General features: G+C 36.0%; 2 protein-coding genes across 5 annotated transcripts; both read left to right on the top strand.

The window, feature by feature from the left end:
- Window positions 1-1915: 1915 nt before the first annotated feature.
- Window positions 1916-3944, top strand: LOC149650891 (U-scoloptoxin(01)-Er1a-like). Its single transcript, XM_089847583.1, has 3 exons — window positions 1916-2111; window positions 2515-2596; window positions 2676-3944. Exons 2-3 carry the CDS (start codon window positions 2531-2533, stop codon window positions 3060-3062), a joined length of 453 nt encoding a protein of 150 aa, XP_089703709.1. The 5' UTR covers window positions 1916-2111; window positions 2515-2530; the 3' UTR covers window positions 3063-3944.
- Window positions 3945-4500: 556 nt separating this feature from the next.
- Window positions 4501-15563, top strand: Jarid2 (Jumonji, AT rich interactive domain 2). Of its 4 annotated transcripts, XM_089847555.1 has the most exons (16): window positions 4501-4610; window positions 4690-4840; window positions 5145-5276; window positions 5351-5538; window positions 5614-5777; window positions 7223-7662; window positions 9476-11471; window positions 11583-11855; window positions 11916-12811; window positions 12916-13236; window positions 13299-13417; window positions 13483-13960; window positions 14029-14153; window positions 14227-14395; window positions 14458-14562; window positions 14649-15563. In XM_089847555.1, the coding sequence occupies exons 3-16, from the start codon at window positions 5169-5171 to the stop codon at window positions 14763-14765; spliced, it is 5499 nt and encodes a 1832-aa protein (XP_089703681.1). In that variant the 5' UTR covers window positions 4501-4610; window positions 4690-4840; window positions 5145-5168; the 3' UTR covers window positions 14766-15563. The 4 variants fall into 4 exon arrangements, with proteins under 4 accessions (XP_089703681.1, XP_089703678.1, XP_089703680.1 ...); XM_089847552.1 differs by having other exon boundaries at window positions 4502-4610; window positions 11583-12811; XM_089847554.1 differs by having other exon boundaries at window positions 4502-4610; window positions 5118-5276; window positions 11583-12811.
- The last annotated feature ends 776 nt before the right edge of the window (window positions 15564-16339 follow it).

Raw genomic sequence — 16339 nt, 5'->3', positions numbered from 1 at the left:
TGTCACACTTTCTATTTCACCCAAAGAAACGGCCCAAGTCCATTGGTTCATAAATTAATGAATTTTTAAGCCAAGGTCTTATGACTAAACAATTAATAAAAAATCATTTATAATTAATTAAATGCAATTACGGATTTCGTGATTTATTAAAAACAATTATCCATCGGGTTTCTTTGAAATCAAAGAGTTAAGAAATTCGAAATAAAAATTTATTTGATGATTTAAAATTTTTATTTATTGTGGTTTTTGGTGTCTTAGCAATTCCCGGAAATTTTTCATCTTAATTTTTTGAAGAAATAACATTAAAATAAAGGACCAAACCCACTTGCTTAAATTGGGGGAAATTATAAATAAATAGGCTCATTAAGTTTCGTTAAATAATAAGACCAATTAACTTTAATAATAGAAGATGGTTGATATCGTTTTATTTTTAAAAGTATTACAAGCTATAACTAATAGGGAAAGATTTATTTCAAATTTGAAAAGAATCCAGTTTAAAGTTTATAATCTTTAAATAACAATAAAGCTCGCTCAATGGAAATTAGGGCCACATTTTCGGGGGATTTTTTTTTCTTGTTTGATTTGAGTATCAACTAGTTTCATCCGAATGATGGATGATATCCCATTTAAATAATAATTCAGAGAGCATTAATTTTAAAATTGTACTATTAAAATTCACGGAATTTCATATTGCTTAGGTAATTTCCCAACAGTTGATAGCAATACCAGTAAAGACCTTTTGATGCTTCATAATCATACATTAATTTTTATTAAGAAAATGATGAAATAACCTTAAGGAATTAATTAACTTAATTTCTTTAAATATTTCCCACGATTCAAGCTATTATAATCTCATTAAATCTTTCAAAAAAAAATGCGTACAATCTCAATTAGATTTAATATTACAAACTTAATTTTCGCAGTTGTAAAAATTTTTGTCGCGAAATGGATAAGTTGACCTCTGGGGGTCAAATTGCCTGTTAAAAATGGGTGAACTGGGTCGATAGGTCTCCGCTCCGGAAATAGGGGAGTGAAAGGTTTCTATGGCCTAATTTGTATCGAATTTCGAAATAATAATTATTCTTATTTGAAAACTGGAAATATAAATCAAGCCAATATAATTAAAGAAAGAAGAAGAAATTTGCAGTCAGTATCTCTTTGAATAGCTTGGAATGAAACACCCTTTTGAAGATGGGCCAAAATTATTTGACATACATTTACCAGTTTTCGTAAGAGATCATCCTCAAATCTGGATTTTACGTAAAAACCAAACCAAACAAGCTTGGACTTTATTAAACCATTCAACTCGAATATTTTAAATATAACTTTTAGTTTCATCAAAAGTATATTACACTGCGAAGTTATAAGACGACTTTTATTAAATACATTTCTATCGTTTGATAAGGGTCAAGTCGGGGTCATAAATGTAGCCATAACAGGAATTATAGAAGTCCTGAGATATTGATGGGTGCTTTAGTAAGTTCGCAAGTACACTTCTGCATTCAACAATCTGATATGATAAAAGCTCCTACCATAGCGACTCCAAATAATATTCCCTTTGTCACCTTTATCATAATCTTGTACAAGAGACAATTTAAAAGAAAAACAGGGTATCAACGTCTGTTCACCAGAATTGTTTTCATTCTACGGTTTTAAACTATGACTTGAAACGTATCATTTAACTTCCAAGTTTAATTTCCTTCTAAGGCGGTTTTGTTTCGTTACCTTTCTACGACCTTAGAGCATGCCTAAAGTTAAAATACTGTAATTCTGGGCGGAAAAAAACGAAGGAACCTAACGGGGTTTCAAGTTTTCAACTTTCTAACGGTAACGGAACTCTGCCACCTGACGGAAGGGGAATTGAAGAACCCGAGGGGGAAAAAGGGGGGCGGGATTAAACGGAACCTTACCTGTTGAAGTCGTCTTCTTCGGGCGTGTTGTACTAAGAAGAATTGAAAAGTTGTTGGGACGAGTCAGGGATGAGTTTGATGTAGTTATGGTCTAGCCACTTTCTGACTATAAAAAGGGAAAGTTTTGCTGGTAGGAAATCAGAAACGGTTCTCACTTAAGACCACCAGCACCCTAACAGACCATCAACGTCTAACCCCAAGGTAAGAAAGAATACGGTGACCGCAAATAAGAGACTTTCTTTTCCAATCTTGGATTACGGATTATACCTTTCATTATTGGACGCGAGTGTTACTTGAAATCCCAACTGGATGGATTAAACCCATTGAGTTCCAGTTACGAAAATCGGAAATACTTCAACAAGTACTTAGTATTTTCAAGAGTTACTAGAGTAGACTCGAGTTGACCATCCGAGCAGTTAGTGAATAGTTTTAACCGAGAGTCACTTGACTCAAGTTGACCATCCGAAGAGTTAGTGAATAGCTTTTACGCGCTTTACAAGTTGTTAAGGCGGTATAATTTCAAAGAAAAGAATTTCTTCGTTTGCGAAATGGAGGAAATCTTTGATTTGATGATTCTTAACCTTTTCTCGATGGATATTTTCAGGTTAAATTAAATTACAATGAAGGTACTTGTCGCTTTAACTTTCTTGGCCGTCGTTGCCGTTTACGCTAAACCTAACAACAGGGTAAGTACTTGAAGACCACGAACCATATTGAATAGAATAGAATAGAATAGTAAAATTGTCCGGTCTCATTGTTAAACAGCAAAAGCGTCAAGCGTACGATTTGCCCGATGGTTCCCAATTCCTTTTGGGCCCCGTTCGTACCACCTTCCAATGTCGTCAAGACGGATACTACGCCGACGTAGATAACAACTGCCAAATCTTCCATATCTGTAACACCGCCAACCACGCTGATGGAACCTCCGAAATTCAACATTACAGCTTCTTCTGCGGCAATCAAACCATCTTCAACCAGTTGACCTTTACTTGCGCCTATCCCGAGGAATCCATCCCTTGCCAGAACGCCCCTGACTTTTTCTACTTGAACGGCAAACTCGGAGTCGAGAACGCCTTCTTCCATGACGATGGAGATTTGCAAAGGGCCGCTCCCTTATTGGCTGCCAACCGAGGTGCTCCCACCAGAGGTTAAACGCCAACTCGCAAAGGGTGCATTGAAAATGACCTCTGGTCTTCCAGGGTCTTTTCAAAAATGGTTTACAACTTAACCGCTTTCTCAACACGGAACAACGAATTTTTGGAAATAGAAATCAACGAAAAATGCAGGGTGTTTCGCGATATATTGCTCAGAGCATCATTTCGCCAACACTCTGCGCGTAATTTCATTTTAATATACCCATAATCCCATGGTGTAAATGTAATGTTAAGGTTATTAGTTATCCCCATAGATTTCCTCTTTCCCATATAGGTTACCCCATCCCTTCCCCCCGGTCCCTACCGCCATTACGCGGGTCATATCCCCCTAATCCTAGACTGAGGCTAGCTTCGTTCAATGTCAGTATTATTACGGGGACTCTGGAAAATTAATTTTAAATTAATCTTAATTAAGTATAATTGTCTGGTCGTCCTTTAGGGCAGCTTAAACACTAGAAATCGAGTATTTCCGGTTTAATTAGGCAACTAATTATTTGCTCTTTTTTATGGTTCTGGTCACGAGTCCATTAATTAAGCGCGTAGAATTTTAACGGGTTTTTATATTAATTAATTTTTAATTTCTCTTTATTATATAAGATTAATTTCCCAGTCTTTCTCCTCGGTTGGTAATCGCGCTCTTATATTATTCCGATTTTTAGGAGTAATTGTTATAATTGTCGTTTGTAATTAACTTAATTATTCTATAATTACCGCGGCTTAATATGGGTATTTTCATTTTCATTTTGGAATCTTTCTATTATTGTTCCTATGATAGCTCACTCACCCAATGTAAAATGTTTGGATTTATTGTGTTTTTTGTACATAGAAAAATATGGGAGAATCATTTATGAAAAAATAAAAAAAAATTATATAAAAATATTTTGTTTCTTTTGAGAATTAGAAATAATTACATTAAAGAATCTCCTGTAATATTCCTCCATGGTAGCAGGTTGCTACACTAGAGTGGCGTTTGCGTTGGGACACTTTTGAAAACATGAGGACGGACGACAGGCACAAAGTTAAACACGCGATGGTGTCGCCATCTCGAAACCTAGATAAGAAACGCCTTTTCTTTTAGTTCCCATGGTTGCACCGGGATGGCGCCACCAGCGCGTGAAATAGTTAAATGGGTCTTATATCCTAGCGAATGAAAGGCCACTCTGCTAGCAAATAGCAATCTTGGAGGAAAGAGACGAGATGGAGTAGTTTCGCAATATCTATAACCAGAGCTATAACGTAGCCTCTGTACCCCAATCCCCCCATCTACGTTAACGTATTCTCCCAGCATCCTTGGGCGTTTTGGTAGGATAGTATTATTAAATTGCGCTACCGGCAAAGGTGTTATTATGGGAGACTTTAATTGAGGCACATGGTGAAATAACATTTCTACTCCATCTTACCTATTTCCTCCAAGACATTACTCTCCCAAGGCCCGAGGTGAAAAGCTTTTGCTTTCTTAAGCCCAGATTTGGAGAGTTCACGTAGTAAATGGGACGATAAATACATTAAAATTTATATCTCAACTTTACTACGATTAAAATTGAGCGTAAATAATGTGTTGTTTGTTAGTTGAAGAATAGTTAACTTTAAAATGTGTAAGTTAAAGTTTGTTTACTTTTTGACAGTTGCAGAAAAACAAGCAGACAACACTGCTGGGTTGGATTAGGAATGGCGACTGTAAAGTTAAATGTGTTTTGCTTTTTCCCGGCTCAAAAGTATTGAAATATTCTTATAAAATTACGTAAAGATATTCGGGAACAACTTATTTCATATAAGGTACGTTCCATATTTGTATAATTAAAACTAATTTAATTAAAATGTATTGCGTTTTCAAGAGAAAGTTCCTATTTTTTGACAATTTGATTCTTAGGCCTTGGTCAAATCTATTGTTTTCTATTTTGTTTCTCTTTCTGTTTAAAATTCTCAGTGCACTTAAATCATGCTTTTCTTAACATTCGAGCTTTATTTGTGATTAACTGTAGTTAATTTGATAGTTTATTCGAAAAAAAGAAGGAAAAATTGTCCTCCTCACTGTTTTTTGAACTTGAAACAGACCCTTTCCATAAATTTGGTCTTATAGAATCAAAGTTCCGCTATTGTAAGGATGATAGAGGAGGAATCTAATGAGACTGCGGATGTTGAGGCCCTTCCTGTCACCGTAGCGACGTCACCTTCTCAAAGACCCAAGAGAAACGTTCATCAAAAAGCTATTGTGAGTTTATATTCACTTTATATCTAAAAAATTGATTTTTAACACATTTTTTAATTAATTAATTAATTGATTAGGATTACACAAACTACGGTCTTTTATGGAGAGAGGAGAAAGAATTGAAAAAGGCTCTCTACGCTTCCTTAAATGAAACATCTAAAAAAGGGAGAAGCCCTGAAATGGGGGAAGATCCCCAATCACCAAACATAAAGGGACACAAAAAGACAAAACAAAGTGATTCAACAGCGGAAACCAATCATAAAAAGTATGTATTTATTCTTTCTGAGTGAACTTTTAATGGGAAACATAATTAAATAATTAATGATAATTTATAAAACAGAGCCAAAGTTCATGCTCAACGGAAATTTGCCCAGGGTTCAACTCCTAATAGTCCAATACCAACTCCTCTCAAAATGTGTTCCTCGTCCAATATAACGGCTGTCGATGTTTTTCCGTGCAGAAGACCAAAAACTGAAGATTTTCTCACTTTTCTGTGTTTAAGAGGTAAGAATAAAAATTATGAATGTTATTTCATACTTACAGGGAGCCCACCGGTCCTATAATTCCTATAATATCCCATATTTTTGAAGCAGTCCTATATTATCCTATAATTTCATGAAAGGTCCTATAATATCCTATGTTTTTGAACCAGTCCTATATTATTGCCTATAATTTCATGAAAGGTCCTATAATATCCTATATTTTTGAACCAGTCCTATATTATCCTATAATTTCATGAAAGGTCCTATAATATCCTATATTTTTGAACCAGTCCTATATTATCCTATAATTTCATGAAAGGTCCTATAATATCCTATGTTTTTGAACCAGTCCTATATTATTGCCTATAATTTCATGAAAGGTCCTATAATATCCTATATTTTTGAAGCAGTCCTATATTATCCTATAATTTCATGAAAGGTCCTATAATATCCTATGTTTTTGAACCAGTCCTATATTATTGCCTATAATTTCATGAAAGGTCCTATAATATCCTATATTTTTGAACCAGTCCTATATTATCCTATAATTTCATGAAAGGTCCTATAATATCCTATGTTTTTGAACCAGTCCTATATTATTGCCTATAATTTCATGAAAGGTCCTATAATATGCTATATTTTTGAACCAGTCCTATATTATCCTATAATTTCATGAAAAGTCCTATAATATCCTATATTTTTGAAGCAGTCCTATATTATCCTATAATTTCATGAAAAGTCCTATAATATCCTATATTTTTGAACCAGTCCTATATTATCCTATAATTTCCTGAAAGGTCCTATAATATCCTATATTTTTGAAGCAGTCCTATATTATCCTATAATTTCATCAAAAGTCCTATAAATTCATATATTTTTGAACCAGTCCTATATTATCCTATAATTTCATCAAAAGTCCTATAAATTCATATATTTTTGAAGCAGTCCTATATTATCCTATAATTTCATGAAAAGTCCTATAATATCCTATATTTTTGACTTAGTCAAAGTTTTCGTATAGTTTAGCATCAAATTTATCAAAATTTCGCTTTTTTTTTATTGAGATCGAGATCACATTTGAATAGACACCAAAATTGCTTCAAAGGCTCGCTTAGGATTTTCTATATATATTATATTATATTTTAATTAAATTAAGTTCTTCTGAGTTTTCAAAGTAAAATCCAATTAGTTTTTTTTTGTTCTTTTTTGAGATTTTTCTACATAGTTTAAAACCCCAAAATTATATTATATATGAGCATTTCTAGTCCTATATTTTCCTATAAAAACACGTGATTTTTTCTCTCCTATAAAATCCTATAATTCCGGAAAAAATTTCCTATTTTTCCTAAAAATGACCAATTTAATTTTTCTTTCTTTATTTATTTATTTATTAAATTAATAAACTCAATATATTACACTAATTAATATAATACTTAAGTAACCAAATTATGTTCAATATTAAATTAGGGACCCCAATCTTGCCACCTTCCTTGGATTTTTTCAATAATTGGTCAAGAGATGACAGTTGCTCGGAAAAAAGTTATTTCTCCGAACCTGACAATTTCCCTGAAGAAACTACACCCGTTAAAGACAGTGTTGATGGCTTGACAAGAGACGGGGAGTTAGGAGGAGGAGGAGGAGGAGGAGGAGGAGCCCCCAAGTTCAATTTTAAATCAACAACAGACATGACTTCATTTCATCGTCAAGCTAGTGCCAAATTAAGTGCGGTCAAACAAAAGTTAAACCTGCAAGACAATTTGGATAAGAACAATGTCAATGAGAGGAAACGGAAGTCATCCTTAGATGAAAGCGGTGGATCATTCCCTTCAAAGAGAATTAGTTGTGACGCTGCTTTAAATATGGATACTCTAGCTTCTAAGTCTGCCGATCCTGAACTGAAAAACAGGGTAAGTCAATATTTTTATTTATTTCACCCACTTAAGTTTGGGCTATTTCTATTTAGGCCCAAAATTTTGGGGCATATAGCCTTTTTGTAAGTTCAGTTATCTAGAATCAGGGTTCATACAAACCTGGAAAACCTGGAAAAATCAGGGAAATAAATAGTTGACAAAAACCTCAGGGAAATTTAGAATTTTTAATAAAATTCAGGGAAATCAGGGAAATTTGCATCAAACAGGGGCCGAGTAATTAAGCAAAATGTTCAATATAACACATCCTCCATAGGATTAACATTACACTATACTTTGGAGGCTCATAACTCTGGTTCTAATAGAGATACGGGGATGTCCTTTGATTATGTAATAGTAATATTTGCCCCCCCCTCCTTCGTTAACATTTGCTCCATAGGATACTCCATATAGGGTAAAAACCTGGAAAATTCAGGGAAATATATGGGGAAAAAACCTGGAAATCTCAGGGAAATTTGTTTTCCAAAAGTTGTATGAACCCTGTCTAAGAATAGTTCTATATTGTTTTAAACTTTAAATTAATCATAAAGAGAGTTGTGATTATGGCAGTAGTCAATGGCTACTTCATTAAAAAGAGTCAATTTCCATACCTGAAATTTAATAAAGAACCATCTCTTATTAGTTAGCGGTTTTGACTAAACTTTAATAAACTTCATGATACGTTTTTGACAGTGATTATATAACAGATTAGTCATTGTGTTTTTTTTTTTTTTTAAATAAATTATCCTATTTTTGCGTTCTTTTTTTTTTTTGTGTGTGTATTCTTGGATGGTAGTGACTAGCTTCTCACTATAGCCTTATTTCTCCCCTTTATAATGATGATAAATATTTGGGGTATCAGAGTTGCCATACCGTTTTTGTTCTGTTTTGTGGTTATGTAATGCCAACGGAGTTATGCGCTGATACCCAGTTAGTTAGTTAGTGGGGCCGTCGGATGCACGCGATTCTATGGATATTATAATCGTAAAGAGGACTGGTAAAAGTGACAGCTTTGAAGTTTATTATTTATAAAGCTCGGGTTCTAAAAGGAGTTGTGAAGGTGGTAGTGATTAGCTCCTCGCTATAGCCCAATTTTGCCCCCTTAATAATGATGGTAAATATTTGGGGCATCAGAGTTGCCATCCCGTTTTTGCTCCGTTTTGTGGTTATGTAATACAAACGGAGTTACGCGCTGATACCCAGTTAGTTAGTTTGTTAGTTAGTGGGGCCGTCGGATGCACGCGATTCCATGGATATTATAATCGTAAAGGGGACTGGTAAAAGTGACAGCTTTGAAGTTTATTATAAAACTCGGGTTCTAAAAGGAGTTGTGAAGGGTTTGTAGAAGTGTAGAATAATTTTTAAACTCTTACTGGAAATGAAGAATTTCGCATTGTTTGATTTAGTTTTTTTGGCAAACAAAATTGTGAAATTTTTTACTGCAAGGGTTTTTTGTGATTGTGTTGATTTTCTACGATTTACGATTCCGCAAGTATTGAATTGGGCAAGCATTTCTCAAGTTTATGTTAATAATCAGTTGATATTAGTAAAAAATTGGTCGATATCAACATTATTGGGTTAAATAATCGGCTATCTCGCATAGTTTAAATAATCAGTTAAAATTGGTATCAGTTCCATTTAAACTTCTATATCGGTATTGGTATCGACATAGGTAATTAATTTAAGATATCGGCCATCACTAGATGTAATGGTTCTTATTCTTAAATGTTTGTGAACGCGCCTTACCAATAAACGCGCCGCGTGTATTGGGTACTATAATTTAATAATTTACCAAAAACTTGGAACGAACCAGGGTTCCTCCTCCCAAAATGGTTCCTCCATGAACGCCTTAAAAGAGAAATACAAAAAACAATTACTGGAAAAGAAATGCAACGAGAAAGAGAACACCAATCTGAAAGATCGCGTCAAATTAGATTACTCTAAAAGCAAATCTACCACTCCGAACTCTTCTTCGAAAATATCAAAAATCAACGCCGTTAAACGTGAACAAATGAAAAAATCTCTGGAGAAACGCAAATCGCTCAGATCGGCTCGTAAAATTAGCGAAATGACACCGACCTATTTAGAAGTGTCGACTAAAAATGAAAGCGCTACACGCGTCAGACGCGCCAAGTTGGTACCACCTATCGTGGAGGTTGATTCCGAAGACAGCGACTTTGAAATCAAATCTATTTGCAAAGATATACCCATCAAAGGTTCGCAAACTAAACCCAAAATGACAATTGACGAAAAATCCCCGGAAAATTTTCCAAAATCGCTTGAAACCACCTCACCCAGTAAGAACGTTAACGTTAAGCAAATGTGTTCCAATTCAATGGTAAAAATCTCTAACAATGTCAAACACCAAATGGTTCTAAATCAAAAACCGGTTGTTAAACTGTCCAATATCGCTTTACCAGAAAATTCTCGTTTGTTGCGCGTCTGCAAGGGTGGTTCTGATACACCACCCACTATCGTTATACCTAAACCCAAAATTATTATGCCTAAATCGGGAATGGGAAATTGGTCACAAATCGGTATCAAGATGGAAAAGGTTTCCTCTAACTCCCCGGTGGTTACCCCCTCGAAGAGACAAGCGCCGTTGAGCCCAACTTACAAACCACCACCCAACATCGTCATAGGAGAAAGTAAACGATGCACGCGTAGTCAGAAATTAAAGGAAATTGAAAAAGAAAAGGAGTTAAGCACGACTAAACAGATCGTCACGATTAAGAAAGAGTGCTTGGATGAAGAAGTGATTGTTAAAGATGTCATCAAATCTAACGACAGTCCCAAGAAGAACTCCGTTACTTTAGATTGCGTTGCTAAGAAGTCTTCATCGTGTTCCGATAAAAGTTCCATCGTTGCTAAGAAGTCTTCAAGTAGCGATAATAATAACACCAATGTTGCGAAGAAATCTGCCCCGAAAGTCGTCGATTTTGAAGAAGATCCCGGTAAGAAATCTTCGGATGGTAACTCTAATTTGGTCAAGAAATGCGCAGCTAAACAAGTTGAATTAGTCGAGGAAAATTGCGATCTTCTTAAGAAAGGTTTGGTTAAAATTGGTGGTGGTGAATCTCGGGATGTTTCAAAGACCGCTAAACCAGTCGACACCTCCGATGGTAATTCTACCATCCCCAAGAAGTCACCAGTTGAAGCTACGACGTCGAAATTGGCTGATAAGAAGCCATTGAAACCAGCTGAAACTATCCCCGAAAACGACTCCAGTGTTTCAAAGAAATCTCCCGCGAAAGTTGTAGAGAATGTGGAGAAGAAAAGCCCAGTGAAAGTGGTCGAAACTCCGGTCAAGAAAGTTAACACGAAACCGAAAATTTCCGATTCCTTGAGCGATAAAGTGAAACCAATTGTTAAACAAATCAAAGAGGATCTAATGTCGAAGGAGAAACTTCCTAACGTAATTTCCATCGACTCGACGACGGAAGAGGAAAGCGATCAGAGCAGCGACGACTCCTTCCTTCTCTCGTCTTTTGTTAAATCGACCATCGCCAAATTAGCCCCGCCTGTCAAAGATAATCAGCCTGACCTTGACAAAAAGCCTGGACATTCAAAAGCTAAACCTACTAAATCCCGTCGAAACTCCAAAGACAGTACTTGGTCTAAACGAAGAAAGTCACTGGATAATTCAACTTCCAGAAAGAAATCCAACAAAAAGAATTCGGATTCGACAAACTCAACACCCAGTAAAAAGAAACCGAACAAGAAAAGTCGCGATAAAAACAAAAAGAAAAAGTCTTCGAGCAAAACTACAACGAAATTTGAAAATTCACGCGATTTGTTGGCTGTTAAAGGTAAAGGTTTAAATGACCAATCTGACCTTCTAATCACCTTGAGTCATTGAAAGGTCATATTGGTTTTGTTCTTTAAAGGAAAGAGATTTAAATGATCCTTTTCCTTTAAAGATTACAATCGTTTGGTCATTTCGGATTCGTCATCCGAAGAGGAACTACTTTCATCGGATTCATCAATTTCCGTTATTCTTCCGCGTCCAATATTACCCCTGGCTTCTACTAGTAAGGACATCCCAACCTACAAAAGCCCCGTCAAGTCGAATGCGGTACCTAACCAGAACGAAGAAGCCAATAGTTGTACGTCGTACATCATCGAGAGTATGACGCGGGCCACTTCCGGTTTTGAAAACATTTCCAACGAAATGGCGGCGGCCACTTTACCCGGTGAATTAATGTTTGGCAGCGCCGAAGAAATACAAGGATTGATGACCAGCGAATTTTCAGGTGTTTTTGACGAAAATTTCCCAGCCGGTGCCATTCTTTTGACTGCCAGGGATCCTTTGACGCAAGTCCCATTGCATTTGGCCCACGATGTAAATATCACACCGACTAAGATTGTGGTGGACGCCTCGACTCAATGCGAAGACATTCTCATCTCCAGCGACAGTTCCTCGAAAGACGCCGAAGATGTCGTTGAAATAATTTCTTCATCTACTTCATCCTCACCAGAAATTATATCCACCTCCATGACGTCATTTCCGAATAATACTTCAAAAATGAAACTCGCTTCTTCAACATCATCTAGACCTTCTCCCAACTTTAAGCAACGCACAAATCAAGGCACGAAAAAGCCGTCCGATGATGATTGTGGAGTTAAGGAAGCATCCAAGGAGTTGAGTGACTTGAACACACCCTCTACTTCAACTTCGAAACGCGTCAAGAACATAGCCAAAAAGGTGGAACCATTTCCCGGTACCCATGACCCTGCTAAGTTGGTGGACGCGCCAGTTTACGCGCCTACCGTTGAGGAATTTCAAGATCCTTTGGAATTTATTGAGAAAATACGACCAGAAGCTGAGAAATACGGAATCTGTCGCATTATTCCGCCATCTTGCTTCAAACCAGAGTGTAAAGTTAACGACGATATGCGATTCACCGCCCATAATCAGTACATTCATAAGATGCTCTACCGTTGGGGACCCAATCGACAGCACGTGGCCGCCATCAGGAAGCACTTGGCTTCTCAGTCCATTAAGATGGAACAAGCTCCTTTGATCGGCGGCATCGAAATGGACTTATCTCGCTTGTACAAAACGGTGCAAAGCTTCGGCGGTCTGAAACGCGTCATGGAGAAGAAAAAATGGCAAAAAATCGCAGATACACTTCATATACCCAAAGCCGTAAGTAGTACCAAACTCTTAAGTACTTAGACTGTTTAATGTCGGAAATTGTATTTTCTCCGACATTAAATTGCTCTATTGTAAAATTAAAAGAGTTTGATTAGGCCCAAGATCGCGTCAACAAGTTGTACGACGCGTATTGCAAGTACTTGGTCTCGTACGCAACTTTGCCCAAGGAAGAACGCGACAAATTAGAGATGGAGGTGGTCGCGCGTAGAGAGGAATGGCTTAAAAAGAAGAAAGAAGCCTCAGCTAATCAGAACGCGCCCTCCGAAGATGATGACGATGATGAAGACGAAGATGACGATGAAGTAAACGATTGCGTAACCAAGGGAAGGTCCGTTTCCCTCAGCGCTTTCTACCGCGTTGCGCGTAATACCATGAACATGTGGTACAGAAACGAACCTCAAGCGGAAGAAGTTGAGGTTGGTCTCAAATACCCTGATCATATTATCAGTTAGAGACCTTACCGTCATTAATTCCACAGAAAGACTATTGGAAACTGGTAACCGAACGAAGCAATCACGTCGTAGTTCACGCTGGAAACATCGACAGTAGCGTGTATGGGAGTGGTTTTCCTACCAATCGTAATAGCCCCTTTTCAAAGTAAGTCCCAGATGAAGTCAAAGTTTGAGAACGGGGGTATTTGATGAAATTGTCCTATGGCTTAGGCATCCGTGGAATTTGAAGGTATTGACCAACAATCCGGGTAGTGTTTTGCGCTCAATGGGTCCCGTTTCCGGGGTAACCATTCCAACATTGCACGTGGGCATGTTGTTCACGACGGGTTGTTGGTACCGCGACATTCACGAGTTACCCTGGATCGAATATTCGCACACGGGTGCTGATAAGATCTGGTACAGCGTCCCCAACTCCGCTAGCGATCGTTTCCGAAAAGCAACTGTTAAAATCATGCCCGACGTATGCCGGGACCACCCAATATGGCTTCCGTCAGACACTGCTATGGTCCCGCCTTCAATGTTGATTGAGAATGGCTCTCCTTTATGTCGCACCGTCCAAGAGAGTGGACAGTTTGTCGTCATTTTCCCCAGTGCTTTTACTTCAACCATTTGCACCGGGTACACAGTCTCGGAATCGGTATATTTCGCTCCGCCATATTGGCTTGAAATGGCGCAAAGTTCTTTTCAGGTAAGTCGATAAAATAAAATCCCTCCCTTGAAACAGATTAAACATTACTAGTTTTAATCTGATTTCAGGACATTCAAAACAGTTACGAACCTCCCGTATTTTCTTTGGAACGATTGCTATTCGCGATTGCAAATGATAATAGAACGCAAACTGAAACTTTATGCAAATTATTGCCTCTATTGAAACACATCAGGTAATAGAGATCTTGTCTTTCAAAATTATTGACTTCGGAGTTCGGACAATGACTCTTGGACATTCTTTGGCAGAGACCGTGAACTATGTTCGCGAAAACAACTCTTTGATATTGGCTTAAAAACATCGGAGAGATTAGCGTTACACGAAAGTAAAAGTAAGAAACGCCAACCCAAAGGTGCGACGCAAGATGAATCGGACCACGAGTGTGAAGTCTGTAGAATGCATTGCTACGTGTCCATGGTAATTTCAAAATCTTTAAGGCTTAGAAATACTGAATTCATTCTGTTTTGGAATCATTCCAGGTTGTTAATACCGTCAATGATAGCGTTTATTGTTTGGAACACGGTTACCAGAGCGTCCAAAAGAAGGATGGAAAAAATCATAAACAACTTTACACGTATGATCAGGTAACATTTGCTTTCCTCGCCTACGCCTACTTTTTTGGGGGGTTTAATGGTAAGTAAAAGCTGAATTATCGTTTCGATAATTGCAGTCTGAGCTGAACGATCTAGTTCGCCGTGTCTCTGACATGATTCGAAATAACGGCGATAAGGGGGGACAACAAAATAAAAAGAAATATCATCGGAAGAAATTGACAAACACGCCATAAAAAAAAAGAATGAGGACACTGAAATAAATAATGCAATCAAATTGCTCAATTTTCATTCTAATTGTAAACTCATAAGGAAAATTTCTTTTCCCACCCCCACTCTTCAAAATTAATTAATTAATCTAATCAAGTATAATTAATTTATGTGCCAATAAGCCTACCACCCCCCCCCCTCCTTTAGATTAAGATCTAAAATAATGTAGTGACGTCACACTAAGATCTAAAATAATGTAGTGACGTCACACTAAGATCTAAAATAATGTAGTGACGTCACACCACTAACCTTTGACGTCAGACGACGTATGGCTGCCATCTTGGCGGTGCAATCACGTAATTAGTTTTTCCGGTTCCCAAGATGTTTAATTTAATTTAATTTAATTCAATTCAAATTTAATTTAATTGCCATTAAATTAAATTTAATTTGACATACTCAAGTTGTAGACCAAGCAAAAGGCTTAATGAAATATGGACACTGATGTAAAATTTTCTTGGTTTTTTTGAAGGTATTTAATTTATTTAAGTCATTTACACGTTGTTCACCCATTAATGAGCCCGTTAATTTTAATTAAGGGGCGGGGCTCAACTCTTTTTTAGGGTTTTTTTTATACCAAGCGACAATTTTATTTTTAACTCAGGAATGTGTTCATTAATTTCCCTCCTATTTTTAATTAATTACTCTTTGTAATTAAATTAATTAACCAACCATTTAAAAAAAAAACTAACTACTAACTTTCAAATTCAAATTAATTTGTGAATTCAATTTCAAACAGTATTAAAAAAAAACATTTTTTTTAATGAGTTTTTTCGATTTTTTTTTTCAGCAAAAAGCCATTGTTATTTTAATTAAGATATGAATTAAATTAACTTTGCCCGAATGAATGAACCAATATTTAAGTTGTTATTTACGATATTTTAATAATTAAAAAAAAAAAACAAAAACGTTTACAGAATATTCAAAAAACAAATTCAAGGTTACTTCCAAAATACAAAGTTTGATTAATTTTTTTTTAATTAAGTTAAATTAATTAAGCCAGAGATTTTTTTTTTTTTTTTGCTTTTTCTCTTTTAATAAATTAAAAAAAAGTCTTATAATTTTTTTTAAATTGTTTTTTTTAATCCTAAAGTTTCCATTTGCGTAATTTTAAATTTTAAAATTTAAAATTTAAAGCTGGTGATGTATTTTTTGTTTTTTTATTTATTCATTTGGGCAATGTTTTTTTGATTAATTTAATTAAATTAATCTAAGCAAAAGAAAATACTTCAAAGGAAGTAGGCACTGGACGTTTTTTAAAGTGCTGCCTATTTTTAATTTGGATTAAATTTAAACATGTTTCTTTCCGCGATACTTTTCTTCATGATTTATTAATTTTTTGGGTTTTTTGGTATTTTTTTTTTATTGACAAATGGTGGTACTTCTTTTGGTGTTTTATTATTTTATTTTTTATTTTTTTTATTGAAAAGCACCAGGCCGGAGTTTATAAGAAATTAATTAATGGGGGAGGGCAGCTTTAAATTTATTCTTGTTTGTTTGTTTGTTGTATAGTAAATAAAGGGGGGGCGTGGGTTTGTTTGGG

Source organism: Phalangium opilio, unplaced genomic scaffold (assembly GCF_054372755.1).
Source record: "Phalangium opilio isolate 3A_F unplaced genomic scaffold, DU_Popi_V2 ptg000082l_1, whole genome shotgun sequence".
NCBI classification, from domain to species: Eukaryota; Metazoa; Arthropoda; class Arachnida; order Opiliones; family Phalangiidae; genus Phalangium; species Phalangium opilio.
Note: the sequence above shows the minus strand (reverse complement) of the source record. Positions and strands in the feature narration are given on the sequence as shown.

What these genes read in the sequence shown, in the direction of transcription:
- LOC149650891 (XM_089847583.1), top strand. Translation starts at nt 2,531, where the DNA reads ATGAAGGTACTTGTCGCTTTAACTTTCTTGGCCGTCGTTGCCGTTTAC. An exon ending in ACGCTAAACCTAACAACAGG is followed by an intron (nt 2,597 to 2,675) that starts GTAAGTACTTGA and finishes ATTGTTAAACAG; the next exon opens with CAAAAGCGTCAAGCGTACGA.
- Jarid2 (XM_089847552.1), top strand. Translation starts at nt 5,169, where the DNA reads ATGATAGAGGAGGAATCTAATGAGACTGCGGATGTTGAGGCCCTTCCT. An exon ending in GCGGAAACCAATCATAAAAA is followed by an intron (nt 5,539 to 5,613) that starts GTATGTATTTAT and finishes TTTATAAAACAG; the next exon opens with AGCCAAAGTTCATGCTCAAC. An exon ending in CGATTTGTTGGCTGTTAAAG is followed by an intron (nt 11,472 to 11,582) that starts GTAAAGGTTTAA and finishes TTTCCTTTAAAG; the next exon opens with ATTACAATCGTTTGGTCATT.